This window comes from Crinia signifera, chromosome 8 (assembly GCF_055691185.1).
Source record: "Crinia signifera chromosome 8, ASM5569118v1, whole genome shotgun sequence".
NCBI classification, from domain to species: Eukaryota; Metazoa; Chordata; class Amphibia; order Anura; family Myobatrachidae; genus Crinia; species Crinia signifera.
Genome location: NC_139224.1, coordinates 97,997,138 through 98,014,809, shown reverse-complemented (window position 1 = coordinate 98,014,809; position 17,672 = coordinate 97,997,138). Strand labels below are relative to the sequence as shown.

General features: G+C 41.1%; 1 protein-coding gene across 4 annotated transcripts in view; it reads left to right on the top strand.

Annotated features, from left to right (window-relative positions):
* The first annotated feature begins 267 nt into the window (after positions 1-267).
* WDR47 (WD repeat domain 47) overlaps positions 268-17,672 on the top strand; it is a 61,350-nt gene continuing 43,945 nt past the window's right edge. The window contains exons 1-5 of one of the 4 annotated variants that reach the window (XM_083156850.1): positions 268-495; positions 2,907-3,007; positions 10,160-10,326; positions 12,311-12,394; positions 12,818-12,902. In XM_083156850.1, the coding sequence (XP_083012976.1) occupies positions 2,933-3,007; positions 10,160-10,326; positions 12,311-12,394; positions 12,818-12,902 (411 nt within the window). In that variant the 5' untranslated portion in view covers positions 268-495; positions 2,907-2,932. Of the gene's footprint in view, positions 521-2,906; positions 3,008-10,159; positions 10,327-12,310; positions 12,395-12,817; positions 12,903-17,672 lie in introns of all 4 variants that reach the window. The other 3 variants (XM_083156849.1, XM_083156852.1, XM_083156851.1) reach the window with 3 other exon arrangements.

Genomic DNA, 17,672 nt, shown 5'->3' with positions numbered 1-17,672 from the left:
CTAATGACCGCATCCTATCGGTAATAGAAGGACCACAGAAAACATGGCGTTATCTGCTGCAGTTGGGTGATAACTAATATTTGCGGGTGTTGTTTTCAGGGCATAAAAAAAAAATATTAAATCTATCTATTTAACAACAACTTTATGACCAGTATTCCCATCCTCTCTCCTATAATGTCTCACAGGCACACAGACACTTGTACTGTACTTTACTATAGCAGGCACATGTACGGGCAGCTAAGCCTGGGGGGGTCCTCAGACGGCGCCGCTTGATTGGTTACCGGCAGATCGGCTTGACAACCGCAACCTGAGAGAACAGCGACGCAGCAGCAGCAGCAGCGGAGACAGAGCACTGCGGCCCGGGCACCGGGGGCTCATCTTGGGCACAGAGATACCGGGGCGGGGCGCTGCTCTCACACACCGGGCTGCCGGCACAAAGCGACCAAACCAGACGTGGCTCAGGGATACCTGACAGGGAGGAGAGGGGAGAGTCAGGTACCAGGGGAGGCGGAGGCGAGAGGTATTGGATGCGCTCTATCTATCTATCTATCTATCTATCTATCTATCTATCTATCTATCTATCTATCTATCAATCTATCATTTTGTATAGAAAACTAGAGCACTTATGCATGAATTGCCTATATATCTGACTGTATAATCTTCTGATTCTGTAGCCAGCATTTCTAGTATATTTGGTAAATGTCCAGTGTTTTAAATAACTTTATTTTGATTACGTCAAAGCTTCATAGATTTTATTTTCTGTAATCCCCTATAATCCTGGGGTAAAATGGGGGTTTTGTGTATTACAGAAATGGCAAAACCTACACTGTACATACTGGGTTTACAAAGGGGAGCAAACGTTTTGTAATTGTTCCATTAAAAAGGAGTGCATACAGTATAAATAGGGTGCTTGACCATTTGTCTGAAGCATATATCCCACTTCCCCATTTTAGTGGTTTTACGCCCTTAAATAGCTCATCTATTTTGAAAGCACTGTCTGTCCATCTCCATATTATAATTTGTTTTGAAGTTTATGCTGCGTTCCTTCAGGGAAACTCGCATATACTGGTACACTGGCCCTGGTACTGTATTATGATCAAGGGAGTGACCAGGCTGCAAAATAGTGAGCAGATTCTTCATATGTAATCAGTAGGATGTGGGGCCTGTCTGCCATATAGTGATCCCTCCTTCATAGGGGGTGTGATGGAAGAACAGCAGCTGAGGCGGACTCCCCCTTTCAAGCTTTCCCACCCACTAGTTATGTCTTCTCTGTCTGTGAAAAGGTTACTGCTTGGATGTCATTTCCTTTGTTGCATCTGTTATGGTAGATTTCAGTGTTGTTAAATATTCCTCCCCACCCACAGTGGCATTGGAATAGTCCTGTTTTCCAAGTAGGAGATTCAGCCTTTTCAATTATTTATGGCACAAAGTGTAGATACGCTCTTGTTTTTTTGGCATGTAAATGAAAAGACATTAACTGTTTAGTCCACAGAAAGGTTCATACTAGTTAATTTAACACTTTATTGCCACTAATGTTTTAGGATATTTTAGGATGTGGTTAGGACAGCGTGCACGCCCACTTCATTGTTTTTGGGACCATCCTGAATTATTTATACAAAGTGCACACTGGGAACAGTAAAATGTGTTCTACAACCTAGCATTTTTTTTCGATCGCTATTCACTACATTATTTTAATTATTTAATTTCTCTTTAAATACTACCGATCTAATGCACAGTTTGCGATTGTGTTTATTATGCCAACTTTATATTTGACATTATTTATTACATGGGAAGATGTGTGCCTAGAATTTCTGTAGTGAAAATGGAAAGGAAATCCGAACCGATCTATGGGAGCTCAGTTTCTGTGGAGAATCTAATACCTTTCGCAGCAACCTCCTGACTGGAAAGGGACACCACTGTAAATGCACCTTACTCACTCCTTTGTTTTATTTACAATAGACAGCCCCTTCCGGCAGATCAACACTTATTATTGGACTGCAGTGTAATACTGGGATGGAAGGGTGTATGTATCCTGTAATCATGAATAAATGCCCAAGTCCATCCCTTAGTTGTGCTGTCATTTTAGCCGACACTAAAATTCTTTTACTATGATTTTGCAAAAGAGAACTTGTTCTGCATATTTTTTTTTTTTTTCATTCATAAAATTCTTTTACTTCATAGTAGCGCGGCTTGTCAAACATTGGGAATAGTTCAATAGTGTCATAAAAATGACTGTGCGTGTGTTTCTGATTCAAATACGTAATCAATAATTAAGAAAATAAAATGCATTAGCAGGATCACAGTATCCATTCTTTGTTCTGTTCATTTTAAACATAATATTAGTTATCATTCATAACCCTGCTATGCTGCTAGTTTATCCACGCAACAGACAAACAGAGTAAATATTATGACATTCCTTCCACATTGTATAGCTGTAGCAAAGCTGCTTTCAGAACGGTAAATAGGCGACTGCATAGCAACCTGTAAGTGATACACTTACCTTTTTACCTCTGTACATTCTATTGCAATTGTTTTTATGTACACAAAGTAAGCGTTACTCAGCTTCACAAGTTTAACTGTTAAATATTTTAGTTGTAGTTCCTTACTTATGAAACATGTATTAAGTTTATCAAGTATATGGATCTATGTTAAACTGTCAATATAACGTGGATAGGAAGTTATTTATTTTTAAACTTTGAATATTTAAATATGTTGTTAATGGCTGACAATTGGGACCATGCTTTGTCTTTGGGTTTCTGATTTACTTCATTATAATGTTTAGGCGTTGTTTACTTTATGCTGCCATATTTGAACATTTGTTCCATGTCACGGAGGCTCTACAAAAGTGCAGTCCCGCAATACACATGCTCTCCTGATACTTTATGCAAACATAATCGCTTTTACAGGAAAGTGCAAGGATTTGTGGGCCAAGATGGCGGCATCTGTGGAGGTGCAAGAGTTTGCACCGCTGAATGGGAGCAGTAGCGTGGATTGGGAGCGTTCCTTGGTGAGTGCGCATAGTTTTGCCCCCACATTCAAAAACATAATTGGAGTTTGTGTGAAAGAATTATATAAATGATGGGCGAAGAAGGTGTTCCGAGGTTGCGGGAGGGGACATAACTCTTATGTGCCACGTAAAAGGCTGATGATCTCCACAACTTCTCATTCTTTATTTTGGACTGTCCAGTTTTGATTTACCCTCACAGGTGATTCATTTAAGATGTTAAATATGCTAAATGAAGCAGTACTTTAGGAGATAAACAGAAAATATACATGTATGTAAATGTGAGAGCTCCATCAGTGGTTGTAGGCTGACGGCATAAGTGGATATTCACTGTATGTGCATATTATCAGTTGTATATGCACTAAGTGGATATTCTGGTGCAGGGGAGTAAAATTACAATGGACCATATGCACTAGAATGGCAAGCAGGCACATTTGCACATTAGAGAAGCACTGCAGGTTTACATTTTTCTTAAGGCTCAGAAATGAGCTTTATTTGGCATTTTATGTAGTACACTTTAAAAATACCACCGAAAAAAAAAAAAAAAAAAAATTTGCTTTGCCATAAAGTGCACTTTGTTCTCAGTATATACTGCACTACATTACCTGCATGGGAATGGGGATCACAAGCAGCCAAAGTGGAGTTGATAAAGCTTATTGGAAAAGCTGCGGCTGCTACATTGAACAACTTATTATACAGATTCAGAGACTCAGTTGCACACAAATATACAAGAGTCTCATACTAAATTATCAGCAATCACTTACTACGACCCAATCAAAAGGGGGTTGTGACTAATACCCCTTTCACATCGCAAATGCCGAGTTGCACCTGGTCCATTCCGGGAGCGACCTGGCATTTGCAATATAATCATTTCCCACAGAAACGCAACAATAATCGGGTCGCTGATGTCAGAAAGGTGGTGGGCGGAGCTGCGGCTCATCAGGGCTTGGCGGAGGAAGCAGTGCTTGGAGCTGACGCTGCCTCCTTCCTATAGTGTGAACTGGACCTGGGTCCAAGTAAATGTCTCTGTCCTAGATATTTAAATTGTTGCTTATTTTGTGTTGTGTTGACCTCCATGCCTGCTGGGTGGTAAAACATTTCCTAGGAAAATGCAAATGTCACATAAAAAGCCCTAGACACATAGTTGTTCGCGTTGGAAATGATGGTGCCGCATATTGTATAGTGCAGTGGTAGCCAACCCTAGCCATTGAGAGCTACCAACAGTTCACATTTTCCAGACAACCTAGCTGCTGCACAGCTGCACTCATTAATCACTGACACATTTTAAAAAATACACAGATGGAGCTAATTAGCTCACTTGTGATTCTGTGAGGAGACCTGCAAAACATGCACTGTTGGTAGCTCACGAGGACTAGGGTTGGCTACCCCAGGTATAGTGTGTACGGGGCTTAAAAGCTTAATATTGGGACTCACGTGGTTTAAATTAATTCTACAGCCATTGCTTTTGTTTGTCCAAGACAATATGGAAATATGGTCTGATACCTCACAACAAACCTGTGTGTTTGATTGTAAAGCACTGAAAAAAAAATGTTGCTATATAATTTATGATCATACCAATTTATTACAAGCCAAAACTGTGTTCAAAAGTACTGCCTTTAATGCTGCAATTAACCTACCGGTGTACATAAAGATGGTATTTTATTTCAGTCCAAAAACATAATGGTTGGTTAGTATTAGTTTAATTTTGTGGAAGAGTTTTAAAAACTTTAAGTCCAGCTAACCGTGCTCTTCCCATGGTAAATTTCATGGGCACTCCACCCAGCTCATCTTCTATGTCCTCCAGCCCTCTGACAGCATCTTATCTCTTCTCTGGTGTGAGTGCAACCAGTGTTGTGGTCATGTGACAGATACAGAGCTCAGTTGGAATTGCCCATTGGTATCCTAGCAAGGTGAGCTGTTAGCTGAGCTCTGTAACTGACTCATAACTGCAGCGCTTGTTACTCTGCTGGCCGCTTGCTATGGGTTAGGGATCGCTCATGGGAGGGAGGTCCGTGACTGTGCCCGAGATCAGAGTTATTCATCACTGATGTTACTGAGACCAGCAATCGCAGAGATCTCCCTCATCTTTCAGATACGTGGCGTGGTTTAGACAGAGCTTATTCAAGCTGGATAGCAGTACTGAGCTGGGTAGCACAGGGTTCAGTGCTGGGGCCTCTTCTATTTAACATATTCATCAGTGATATAGAGGATGGAATAGTAATCACTGTGCAGGGTGATGATCATAGTATGGTCATGGATGTCTCCACGCTACAGAGAGATCTAAAGAACCAAAATGACTGGATAGATAAATGGCAAATGAGGTTCAGTGATGATGAATGTAAGGGTATGCATCTTGGGAGACAGGACCAGGGTGCAACTTATAAACTAAATGGGATAGATTCTGTGCAAATCAGACTTAGGAGTTGAAATTCACAAAAACCTGGGGTGCAGTGCGGCCACTAAGGCCAACAGGATACTAGCTGGCATGGAAACTAGAGAAGATGTATTTATACCCCTCACCTGACATTCTGTGTGCAATTCTGGGCCCCACACTACAGTAAGGACATTATGGAGCTGGAAAAAGCCCAGAGCAGGGCAACCAAACTGATCACAGGGATTGAGTCGTTCACCTATGAAGAAAGATGAACCAAACTAGGAATGTTTACACTAGAATAGAGGTGTTGGAGAGGAGACATGCTTAACATGTACAAGTATACCAGGGGCAATATAATGAACTATCCGGTGCCCCCTTTGCTTTGACACGTGGGCATGTGCTTAGACTGGAGGAAAAGAGATTTTGTACCATTAGGAGGAAAGGTTTCATTACGGTTAGGGCAGTAAGGGTATGGAACTCCCTTCCGGAGGAGGTATGGGAAGATATATTCAATACATTTAAAATAAGGTTGGAAAAAACATCCAGGGGTACAACCCATAATTGGTATTTAGCCCAAAGCTACAATAGGTAGATTATATTACAGGAGGGCATAACAGCTAGGCCATACACCTTAGTTAGATGTGTATTAAAGGTTGAAATTGATGGACGTATCGCTTTTTTTTTTTTTTTTTTTTTTATATAACATCAACAACTGTGTTAATGTGTAACAGTGGGATAGAGAGGGTGGATGTGCCTGCATTGCTGGACACAACTATATCTGTGCTCAGCCAGCAAATAGGCAATAACCTACACTCAAAACAATTGTGTATCCTGGCAGCAAGTGGACAATATCCTACAGATCCTTTTCTGTGGAGAGCACTAACTAAAATGCAGCATTATTGAGGCCTTATAAATAAATGTTAATATCCCCCCTCCCGATATACAAGATAAATAAATATCTTGATATTTGAGATTCTTCCCAAAAAATGATTTGTATAAAGCAAAAAAAGTTCCAATTATTGGTAAAAGACCCTTAAAGACATGTGACCTTTCCCTTCTGTAGATTCTGGTCTTAAGCAAAATTCACTTTAATGGACAAAACCATATGCACTGCAGGTGGTACAGATGTAACTTGTGCAGGGAGTTAAATTTTGATGGGGTTTGTACTTCAAACTGATATCTATGTTGCAGTTTAAAAATGAATCAGCCAGTATTTACAATGCATAGAAACAAAATAACACCCAAATCTAACTCGCTCTGCACATGTTGCATCTGCCCCACCTGCAGTGCACATGGTTTTGCCCATTAGAGAGTGAATTTGCTTTTGCACATGAACCAGAATCAGATGTTCCAAACAGACAAGATTTTTTGCATTGCAATTTCAAAGGATTTGGTTGCATTAAGGGTTGGTATCCATGTATGTAGTACAGTATGTCACCAGAAGCCTCAATGCCATGGAGAATACCACTACCATAAGCTTTAAAAAAAAAAAAAAAGAGGAAATCCGTAGACCAGTGGTTCCCAAACTTTTTTGAATCAAGGCACCCTAGAGCCGTGGTTCCCAACTCCAGTCCTCGAGAGCTACCAACAGTTCACATTTTCCAGACAACCTAGCTGCTGCAAAGCTGCACTCATTACCCACTAACACATTTTAAAAGATCCACAGGTGGAGCTAATTACTTAACTTGTGATTCTGTGAGGAGATCTGGAAAACATTAACTGTTGGTAGCTCTTGAGGACTGGAGTTGGCTACCCAAGCCCTAGAGCTGGGGTAGCCAACCCTAGTCCTCGAGAGCTACCAACAGTGCATGTTTTGCAGGTCTCACAGAATCACAAGTGAGCTAATTAGTTCCATCTGTGTATCTTTTAAAATGTGTCAGTGATTAATGAGTGCAGCTGTGCTGCAGCTAGGTTGTCTGGAAAATGTGAACTGTTGGTAGCTCTCGTAGGCTAGGGTTGGCTACCACTGCCCTAGAGCATCAAAATGTTTTCAAGGCACCCCTAGGCCAAATGTTTCTTATTGAGAAATTTAGAAAAAAAATATTAAATTAAGTGCATTGTGTGTATATGTCACAGTTATCTGGTGAGGGACAGGATTTGCTCCTGTTTGTCCACATATATTATGATTGGCAGCAACCAACACTAGTTTTGCCTGGTATATTGACCATAAATAATATGAATTGATCCTGGTCCACCAACCCAATGCACTCCAGGGAGCCTAGGCACTGAGTTTGGGAACCACTGCCACAGACCTTTTGATAAACAATTAGTCGGAGATGTATTGGCGTGGAATACGTGTGTAGACTTATCAGAATACCTGTAGAAAAAGTCCAGTGACTACCTTTTTACTAACCTGGTAGTATCCACTTGCTGGACTGTGCTTGATAAATATATTTGGACTTGGAGACTAGTCAAGCTTCAGAAGCTAAGGTATTATGCATTGATTTTTTTTTTTTTTTTTTTTTTTATAAGTAATGCAGAACTGTGTTTCCCTTTTTTTTGTTTACTTCCATTTGATTATTTATCCTTAATATTTAGACTTCTGGATGCAAATGACATACTGTATATGGATAAAAGTAGAAGGGAGAAATTATACAGACATTTCAAGTACAATATTCCATGTGTGTCATGTGAAGAATGAGTGGGAGATTACCAGAGGTATCTATGCATGAGCGAACTTTCTTCTAAGTTGAAGACGTGTGTGCCCGAGTGTCTGTCGCGTTGCGGCAGACACTGTGGCTCTCAGAGCTGCCAAATTTGCCATCAAGGTACCTCTGGACCCAGTGGTGTGCAGCTCACAGCCATATTTGGCAAACTTTATTTAATAATGTAAAAAAAAAAACAAGGTTCAATTTGCCTTGATTGATGATCCACACACACACACACACACACACATGCTTAAACATTGCACAGATACACGCAGCACTCTACACACACATGTACGTAGCTCACCTCACACACTTACACATTGGACAGCTGCACACACACATAACACACCACTCACAGTACAACACACAACCACATTCACTACATCACATGGCCAAAAACAGTACAACACACACACAGAGACTTAAACATTGGGCAGATACACACACACACACACACACACACACACGTGTGTGTGTGTGTGTATGTAGCGGACCTCACATACTTACACACCTACATAACACAGTAAAACAGACTCCCACCCACATACACTACAACACACAGAACACAGAAAAATAAATGAATCATAGGTGCTAAATCTCAGGAGTGGATGTGGAATTCATCAACACACACAAGCTATCAAGTCTGCAGCGGTGTGTTTCAAACAACAACACCACCACACCCGATTTCATTGCTGTAATTGAGTATCAATGCAAACACATTCTAAAATGATGGTGGAGGTTTTAACAAATTACAATCTTGGGGCTTTGGCACAGTATAAGACAAAATTTTACAGAAATTTTGGAAATTAAAAAACCCCCAAGGTTTTCCCAGGCAACACCGGCAGGTCAGCTAGTTCTAAATATTTACAGGTATAGTACATTAGGTTTAAAAGAAGCCTCACATTAAAAAGCTTCAATACGCAATACAGAGGGAGATGCCTGTGTGGAGATAGATCCATGCATCTTCTTTGGTGTTGGGCGTCTTTTTTTTTTCATGCCGAAAATGTGTTGTGTTTGCATCTCCATGCAAATAAGACAAGTAAGCAGAGCGCTGATTAAAAAACATCATCCTATATTCTGTGTCTTGTAACACACTTTTATGTAGCATTTCATGTGCAGATATAGCTGCTTGTGAATACTGTTTGCATTGTTTGTTGCATTTTAATGGAAAAAGCTACATGGAAAGACGCTCCGCTCTAACAAGTCAGGCCACGGGATAGTATGACTAGAAGGGCTGTTTAATGTTCAGGGAGGCTAGGTGTAAGTGGACACATCTGTATATAAGGCCTTTGTGAAAGTCATATTTGTAAGTGAGATATTGATGATGTGAACTGATAATTACACAGCTTTTCTGTTCTTTATATGTTTAATATTACTCAAAGAAATACTGCTCTATGTTTCTGGAGAATAATGGTAATGTGCAAATCTAATTTATTATAGATGTATAATCTCCTTGTTACAGCAGTACGGTAGACGTGCCTGTACTCCGCGGTGTTGAAGGATCCTTATGGTCCTGTTTCCCTTACTGGCTTCCATTATCCAGTGGGAGACCACTGCCCCTATCCCATGGAGCTTTGTCCCCATAGTATAACTGTTGCAGATATACAGTGTTATTCTGGTTAGGATGGTCCAGCCTATTGAGACATCTACTCACATTCGCTGTTCCACAACTTTTGTACATTGAATTCATATTAATTGTTCTAGAATGTTCCTGAGATGTTTCCTGCATGGTCTCACCTAAATTGTAGACGCTGCATAAACATTTGGTGATGGGGTGTGCATGGCTCTCAGGCTGTTACAGTATAGCTCATGTGTCATAGGATGTAATTGGGGACTGGCGTGTTTGTACAATAGCATTTTATATAAATAATCATAGTCCAATAGAATCCATTTGCTATTACCACTTGATGCAGGTAGAGGCACGTTTTACTATGGCAGCTATTTTAAAACCATCTGCTGTGCGTTTTTATGAAGGAACACAGTAGTCATTTTATTTAATATTTGTCAGTCTACTTTCTCTTTCATAATGTTGTTTTGTCCCTTTCAGATATTATACCTGACTTAAAGGTATGATCTGTATTTTTAGGCATATTTCACGGCGACCAGAGTTAAATATAAATTGTTCCCTTTCAGACCATTACAATGACGGCGGAAGAAACTGTAAACGTGAAAGAAGTAGAGATCACCAAGTTGATTCTAGACTTCCTCAATGCCAAGAAGCTGCACATCAGCATGCTGGCTCTGGAGAAAGAGAGCGGAGTGATAAATGGCCTGTATTCCGACGATATGCTGTTTCTCCGGTATGTCACAATACAAACAAAATGCAAGTTTTTATTTTTTGTTCAAAAAATAATTTTACTTCATAGTGTAAGATTAATAATTATGGGGTTTCTGTGCCCAAAAGAGGGTCACCAGTACATAAATGATGAATCTTGTTGTGGCCATGCACCTACTGCTGATTTCTAGTATAACTGGGGTCTAGACTGTTAATGGTGGGTCTGAGGATAGTTGGTGGACTCTACCTGGACAGGTTGGGATCCCAGTCGGAGGATACTTGGTGGACTCTACCTGGACAGGTTGGGATTCTCTCATAGATAGTAGAAAATACACACTACTGGATTACAGCCCCTGTGTTTATTTCCCTACACGAATAGATACTGGTGACTAAACTGCGTTCTATTGTGTCCTATGTTACCTCTATAGTTTAAGCTTGATGAGAATGGCCGTCATCTTTCCATTGCAAATTCCAGGGACTATCAACCCTTTCTTTTCCTGCAAAGTATTCCTGTTTATAACATATGGTTTACAGCATTATAATAGAGATCGGGCAAGCCTGGTTTCTCTATAGTACTGAAATAGGATGCAGAGACCTGCGCTTTCTTCATTCTGTACACTGTACAATGAGTTATGCTCAAATGAAATGCCAGAGTGATCTATAGCATGAATGTTATGAGATTTTTTATTGGTCACAATGCCTAATCACAATAACAACCAAATGCTTGTATTGAAGTATTGGTGCTGCACAAAGGTGATTTTAAAATCGTTTTTGGGTTATGCAAGAATATGTACTACTTGTTGTATTAAATGTAAGAGCTACTGTACCAGTACCTGATATTTACGGGTCACAGAGTCTGATTTAATATAGGAAAAACCTAAACAGTATTCTTGTAAAAAAAAAATCAATAATCAATAATGAAGGGCACTAAGTGGTTACTTAGGCACTAATATAAGGCAGTCAATAAATCAAAAGTTGAAAGGGAAGATTCCTTCTTGGTCAAAGTCTAACTGCTGATTCAGCTTTGGATTGTGGGCACACTTGCCCAGAAGAGAATAAATCTAGTCTGTGTAGGGTAGTCCCTCCTGGCTGTCTTGCTGTGTATGCTGCTTACAGCACGGGAGCAGGCTCTCTCAGTGGGGAATGTGTACAGTGCTTAGTAGTGTATAAATGCAATGTCCAGGGAAGGGGGATGGATGGGTGGGTGCAGGTCACTATGAAGTGCGCTTGGTCCAGGTCTTCTTCCTATTTTACTGGGGTCTGCGTTCAGCTCAGATCCGCCGGCTGGTGTCCCATTGTGCCTCACACAGGCAGATGTGACTTCTGGGTTGGCAGTATTGCGAGACCTTGCCTCCCGGAGTCGTGCTGTCTGTGGGGTGCCGTGCGCTCAACTCTGGTTGGAGGAGACTTGCAAGGACTGTGTATGGGGGTGTGAGTGATCTCCAAAGTGTTGCGGCCCTTGTGGGCCTTCTTCAGGGATGCATAATACTGTTCTCTATATTACTGTATTTTCTTGGTATAAAAGTACAGTAAATCTGTAACCCATGAAATACAACTAAATTGATATGCATTCATATGATGCATTTCTACATTCAACAGCCTGAACATGTGGAATCATTAAAATAACATTGTATAGAACTGTTGCAGCTGTGGAAAGAGTCCACGGAAGCACACATTTCATTGTACAAAGAAAAGAAAAAGAAAATCTCTAGGAAACAATTCAGCTGTCTTCAGAATAAATGAAAAGATGAAGCATATACAGTATATGCATGCTACGAAGGTTTTTTCATGAAATATACATGAGTATCACGTACAGTAGAATACATTTGCCCCCACCTCCAAAATTCAATGCTGAAGTAGTGTTATTCCTATACATCAAACCAAAATGTTTTATAGCTCCATGAGAAAGTGGACATGGTAGTATAGGGTAACAATGGCATTATTAATTGTCTGATTTTTTATGTAATACTTGCCGTGGTGATTTACTTTACTTCTATTGCAATTTGCAGGCAGCTGATCCTTGATGGTCAGTGGGATGAAGTCCTTCAGTTTATCCAACCATTAGAGTGCATGGATAAGTTTGACAGAAAAAGGTGAATGTTATGTAGATATTAGTGTAATAGAGTGACTGCCTTTTACCAAAGGGCATGGAAATGTGTTTACAGATAGATAATCTTATGCATTTGATATTGGTGGCTGATAATGCCTATGTAGCCACATTCCCATCAACAACTGTTTCGCTGCCTTTATGTTATGTTCCCAACAGCACTTCTATTGTATGCTGTGTGGGCTCAGCCATCTTCATGTCTACTTTATGTAATTGACTGCAATGCATCCTGATCCCCCTCACTGTATAGCACTGCATATGTGATATAATACATATGGATTCTAATAAAAGAATAATATTAATACTGTAAAAAGACATTTGTATGTGTAAGTTAGTATTGCATCTTAACTATGAGAAATGTAAATGTGTACTTTTGGATAACCAACTGCCTTATGTTTGTTCTGTTTAGGTTTCGGTACATAATCCTAAAGCAGAAGTTTTTGGAAGCCCTGTGTGTGAACAATGCAATGTCAGCAGAAGAGGAGCCACAGCATGTAAGATATTAATTAGTTCTGTGCTGGGATTTATCCCAGCTGCTGCCCTGGAGAACATGAGGTTTCATCTCTCCACCATTTTGGTAGGATTTTTCCTTACAGGAAAGGAAGTCATTTTTTATTATTATTATTATTATTATTATTATTATTATTATTATATTATTATTTTTTTGAGTTTTGAAGGAGTTTTACATCTTATCTCTATATCTTCTATGCACAGACTAGCATTATAATAACAGCAAACCAATTTTAAATTGATGCTATTGGGGGATGGGATGCGTTCTGTTGGAATCGAGTGAAATCAGGCCAAATCACACTAGTGTATGGGGGCCTTAACCAGAGCCAGATTGCGCAGTAATCAGGGTTTTGGCCAGCACCCAATAATGTGGGGGGTGTGACCAGTGTTCTGGTTGGTTGGTCTGCTCATGGGTGTGTCTCTTTTTTTTTTTTTTTTTTTTGTAAATACTTTCAACTAATTATATATGCCTGGAAAAGGCGGGAGCTGGCATTGGAAAATTGCAGGGAGATATATTGGCGGGTGCCCTCCAAAGGTGCACCCACAGGATGCCGATGTCCTAAGATACTTGCGGGGTGAGGCGGCACTCCAGTCATAAAAAATACTGAAATCCGAAACTTGGTAGACAACATTCAGCACCTTTTATGTGGTCACCTAAGTTTACCACAACATATGCCCCCTACACAAATCATGCAACACAATAGTAACCCCCTTATACTATACTTGCCTCATACACATTATGCCACATGGAATGAGCCAAAATTCACACCTATTGAGCCAAAATTCACACTATGGTACACAGATTAAGGCAAAATTCACATTTTTCCACATGGATTGAGCCAAAATACACACTATACAAGGCATGTCCAAACAGTGGCCCTCCAGCTGTTGTGAAACTACTCGTCCCAGCATGCCTTGACATAGTTTTAGCATTCCCTAATAGCAAAACTGTGGCAATGCATGATGGGACTTGTAGTTTCACAACAGTTGGAGGGCCATAGTTTGGACATGCCGGCACTATACCAAACAGGTTGAGCAATAATGCACACTAAGCTTCATAAATGGGGCATTGCGCGCATTAAAAATTTACACCATAATGCCCATTACATGTTAAGCCTCACACCATAATCTCCATTACGTATTATGCCAAACACCATAATGCCTATTAAAAATTATGCTACATAAGTGTTGCCTACCTACATGTTCATTGCCAGGGGTTCCATGCTCATTGCCATGTGGGATTACATGCTCATTGCCAAGGGGGATTACATGCTCGCGGTAACTGGGGGACAGCCGCAGCCGGGCAGAAATGACAGCCATTGACAGCTGGGCAGAGAGCAGGGGGCTGCCCGGCTGTATTCAGAGCACTGCATATCCCGGGCTATTTGAAATAATACCCCTTTCATACCAGAAAATGCAGGGACTTACCCGGGAATATGGTCCCAGGATTAAATTCGTAAAAACAATTCGTATTTTCATAGTAAAATACAATTTTTTTTTTAGGCGTATTCGGATTTTTGGCATTTACTATGCCAAAAATACGAATATTCGTATTTATGGCACATTCGTATTTGTATTTTCAAATATGAATGTATACGCCATTGACAGAATACGAATAGGAATCACCATTCAAAAGAATGGTGATTCCAAATTTACTAACCGGCCGTATTGGGCCGGTAATTGGTGGGATACGCCCACTAATTTCCAGCCAAATACGCCTGGAAAATACACTTCATTTTCCAGGCGTATTTGCTTCAGCCTGCACGGATCAGTCAGATCCATTCAGGCTTCAGTGTGTAAAAAAAAAACAGAAGAAAAATAAATAAAAAAAAAAAAAACGGCGTGGGGTACCCCCTACGGCCATAACCAGCACCAGGCTGAAAGAGACGGGGCTGGTATTAAAAAATCAGGAAACTGGCCAAATAGGTGCCCAAAATATGGGGGACAAAATGACTAGGTGTCCCCCGTATTTCAAGAACCAGGCCCAACCTGCCAGCAGGGTAATGCCACTGCCGGGGGGAGACTTTTTATACAAGTCCCCCCCGGCCAAAGAATTCATCCCTACCGACCAGTCAGCCTGGCCAGGGGTCCTGGGGGAGTGGTGACCCCCCCTCCAGGACTTACCTGGCCAGGCTGAAGCCTGGTGCTGTCCTTGATGCCCCTGGGCGGTGGGCATCGAGCTGATAAAATTGTGTAAAAAAAAAAAAATAGAATAAAAAACTATTGTATTATACTGTGGAACTATGCAAGCCTCCCCCGCATGCTGGGACATGGAGAACCACAAGTCCCAGCATGCGGGGCATTAAAGGACCCGCTGGCACTTGTAGTTTCACAGTAAAATAAATAGTTAAATAAACACACGCTGACACACATGAAAAATTAAATTCGGCTCTTGATTGGCCGCTAGGCGGCCAATAGAATAATTCGGAGAAGAGGTGCTGAAGACAAAACTTCAGCGTCTCTCCTGTTAGATAGTGCGAGGGTACCGGCCGGAACATACGCGCTTTTATTTTCCTGAAGACCCGGAATATGTCGGAACGAAGAGGACGTGATCTTCGCCGGAGGACCTTGGTGAGTAGGATTTTCTTCCACAGGTCCCCAAATGGATTTCTTTGGAGCCTTGACCCAGGGACCTACCTACGGGCTCAAGAAAGGTAAGTATCAGTGTGTATGTGTAATGTACCTATTAAACTTTTATTTTTCATGTGTGTCAGCGTGTGTTTATTTAACTATTTATTTTACTGTGGAACTACAAGTGCCAGCGGGCCCTTTAATGCCCCGCATGCTGGGACTTGTGGTTTTTCAAGTCCCAACATGCGGGGGAGGCTTGCTGGGACTCATAGTTCCACAGTATAAGACATTCGTTTTTTTATTCTATTTTTCTACACCATTTTATCAGCTCGATGCCCACCGCCCAGGGGCATCGAGGACCGCACCAGGCTTCAGCCTGGCCAGGTAAGTCCTGGAGGGGGGCCCCTTTATTGGGGGGGTCCCCACTCCCCCAGGACCCCTGGCCAGGCTGACTGGTCGGTAGGGATGAATGCTTTGGCTGGGGGGACTTGTATAAAAAGTCTCCCCCTGGCTGTGGCATTACGCTGCTGGCTGGTTGGGCCTGGGGCTGGTTCTTAAAATACTGGGGACCCCTATTCATTTTTTCCCCCGTATTTTGGGAACCAGCCCCGGACCTGGAGCCTGGGGCTGGTTTTAAAAAATTGACGAGCCCCTATTTTGGCCGGTTTCCTGATATACGGCCGCTAATACAAATTCATATGAATGGATACATCATCGGGGGGTTACAAAGCAGTCTTATTTGACTGCTTTGCAAATTGCCCTCCGGAACACGAATTTGCATACGGCTAAAACAGCCGTATGCATTCGTATTCATTTGTATTATGAATATGAAAAATCGTATTCGTATTCTCAGTAAATTTCCCCCAAAGTCTTTCATAAATACAAAAAACTTAAAGAAAATACCGGATTATTTTTGTCAGGGATATAATTGTCTCCCAAAGGTTGTACCTTGTTGCATGTGTAGGATAAATAGCTTAGAACAGTGAGAAATTTGTAGTTTAAATATTGTCGATATTATCTTCAGCATTTTTTATTTCTATATGTGTAAGACCTATTTTTTCCATAAGTGAAACAAAGTCAAATAGTGTACTATTGTTATATAATTGGCTTAAATTCAGTCTCCACTCCAGTCGCACAGTAGAGATGAGGGGAGGCCCCACCCACTTTTTAGGCTGGTTACACAACGATATGTCTTTTCCAGCCAAGTCAAAGCGATCTATAGGCTGCGTCGTTCAGAATGAATACCCAGACTGCACGCTCCTGCACTTGTGATATCTTCCAGTTGGCCATGCTGCATGGCAACCTAAACTATATTACATGGTGCAGTGTAATGTAGGGCAAAACGATGGAGTGTTCCATCCTTCACTATATCGTTATGATTGAGGATTTATGTAGACTTGAGCAATGGTCAAGCATGTGATAACTGCAGTTTAATGCAAAAAAAAAAGCAAAATCATTCAGCTGGGTCTCAAAACTCAAAGGCTAAGTATAGTATCAAAAGTCCCAGAATGGAAGGGTACAGACCATTCGGTCAACCCAAGAAAGGTCGACGGGCAGAATGCTAAGGTCATTAGTTCGACAGTGTCTAGGATGACATGGGGTTTTCAATGTTTTCTGAGCCGACATGTTCCGACAGGTGATATTGCATGCCCTACCATCCACTAGGGCGTGGTGGGAGAATAAAATCGTGCCCGGCGCATAGCGAGCACAGCAAGCGATGCAGTGCTTTTTAAACTGCGTCCATGTCGACTGTGACATTCAGGTAAAAAAAACGGTGAAAAACCCCATGTTAACCTTTTGACTGTCGAACTAATGACCTTTCGACCTTGAACCATGTTGACCTTTTCCCATGTCAACCTAATGGTGTTGACCTAATGACTGTCGACCATCATGCTGTAGACCAAATTATCCCAACTCAAATACAATGGGAGATAAAGAAAGAGGCAAGTGACAGAGAACTGGGGTGGAGGAAGAGCAATAAAAAAAGAAGGGCTAAGACAAAGAATAAGGGCAGGCTGCAATGTTAGCTAAAATATTAGTTTATCTCAGTCATCAAATCAAACCCATACTGTTGCTTAGAAGGGTGCAAGAGCGATGAAAGCATGGTCACCTTTAGGAGGAAGAAGAGGCGTTTAGTCTAGTTTAGACATTGTCACAGCCTTGTTTGCTATCTTCATAGAAGA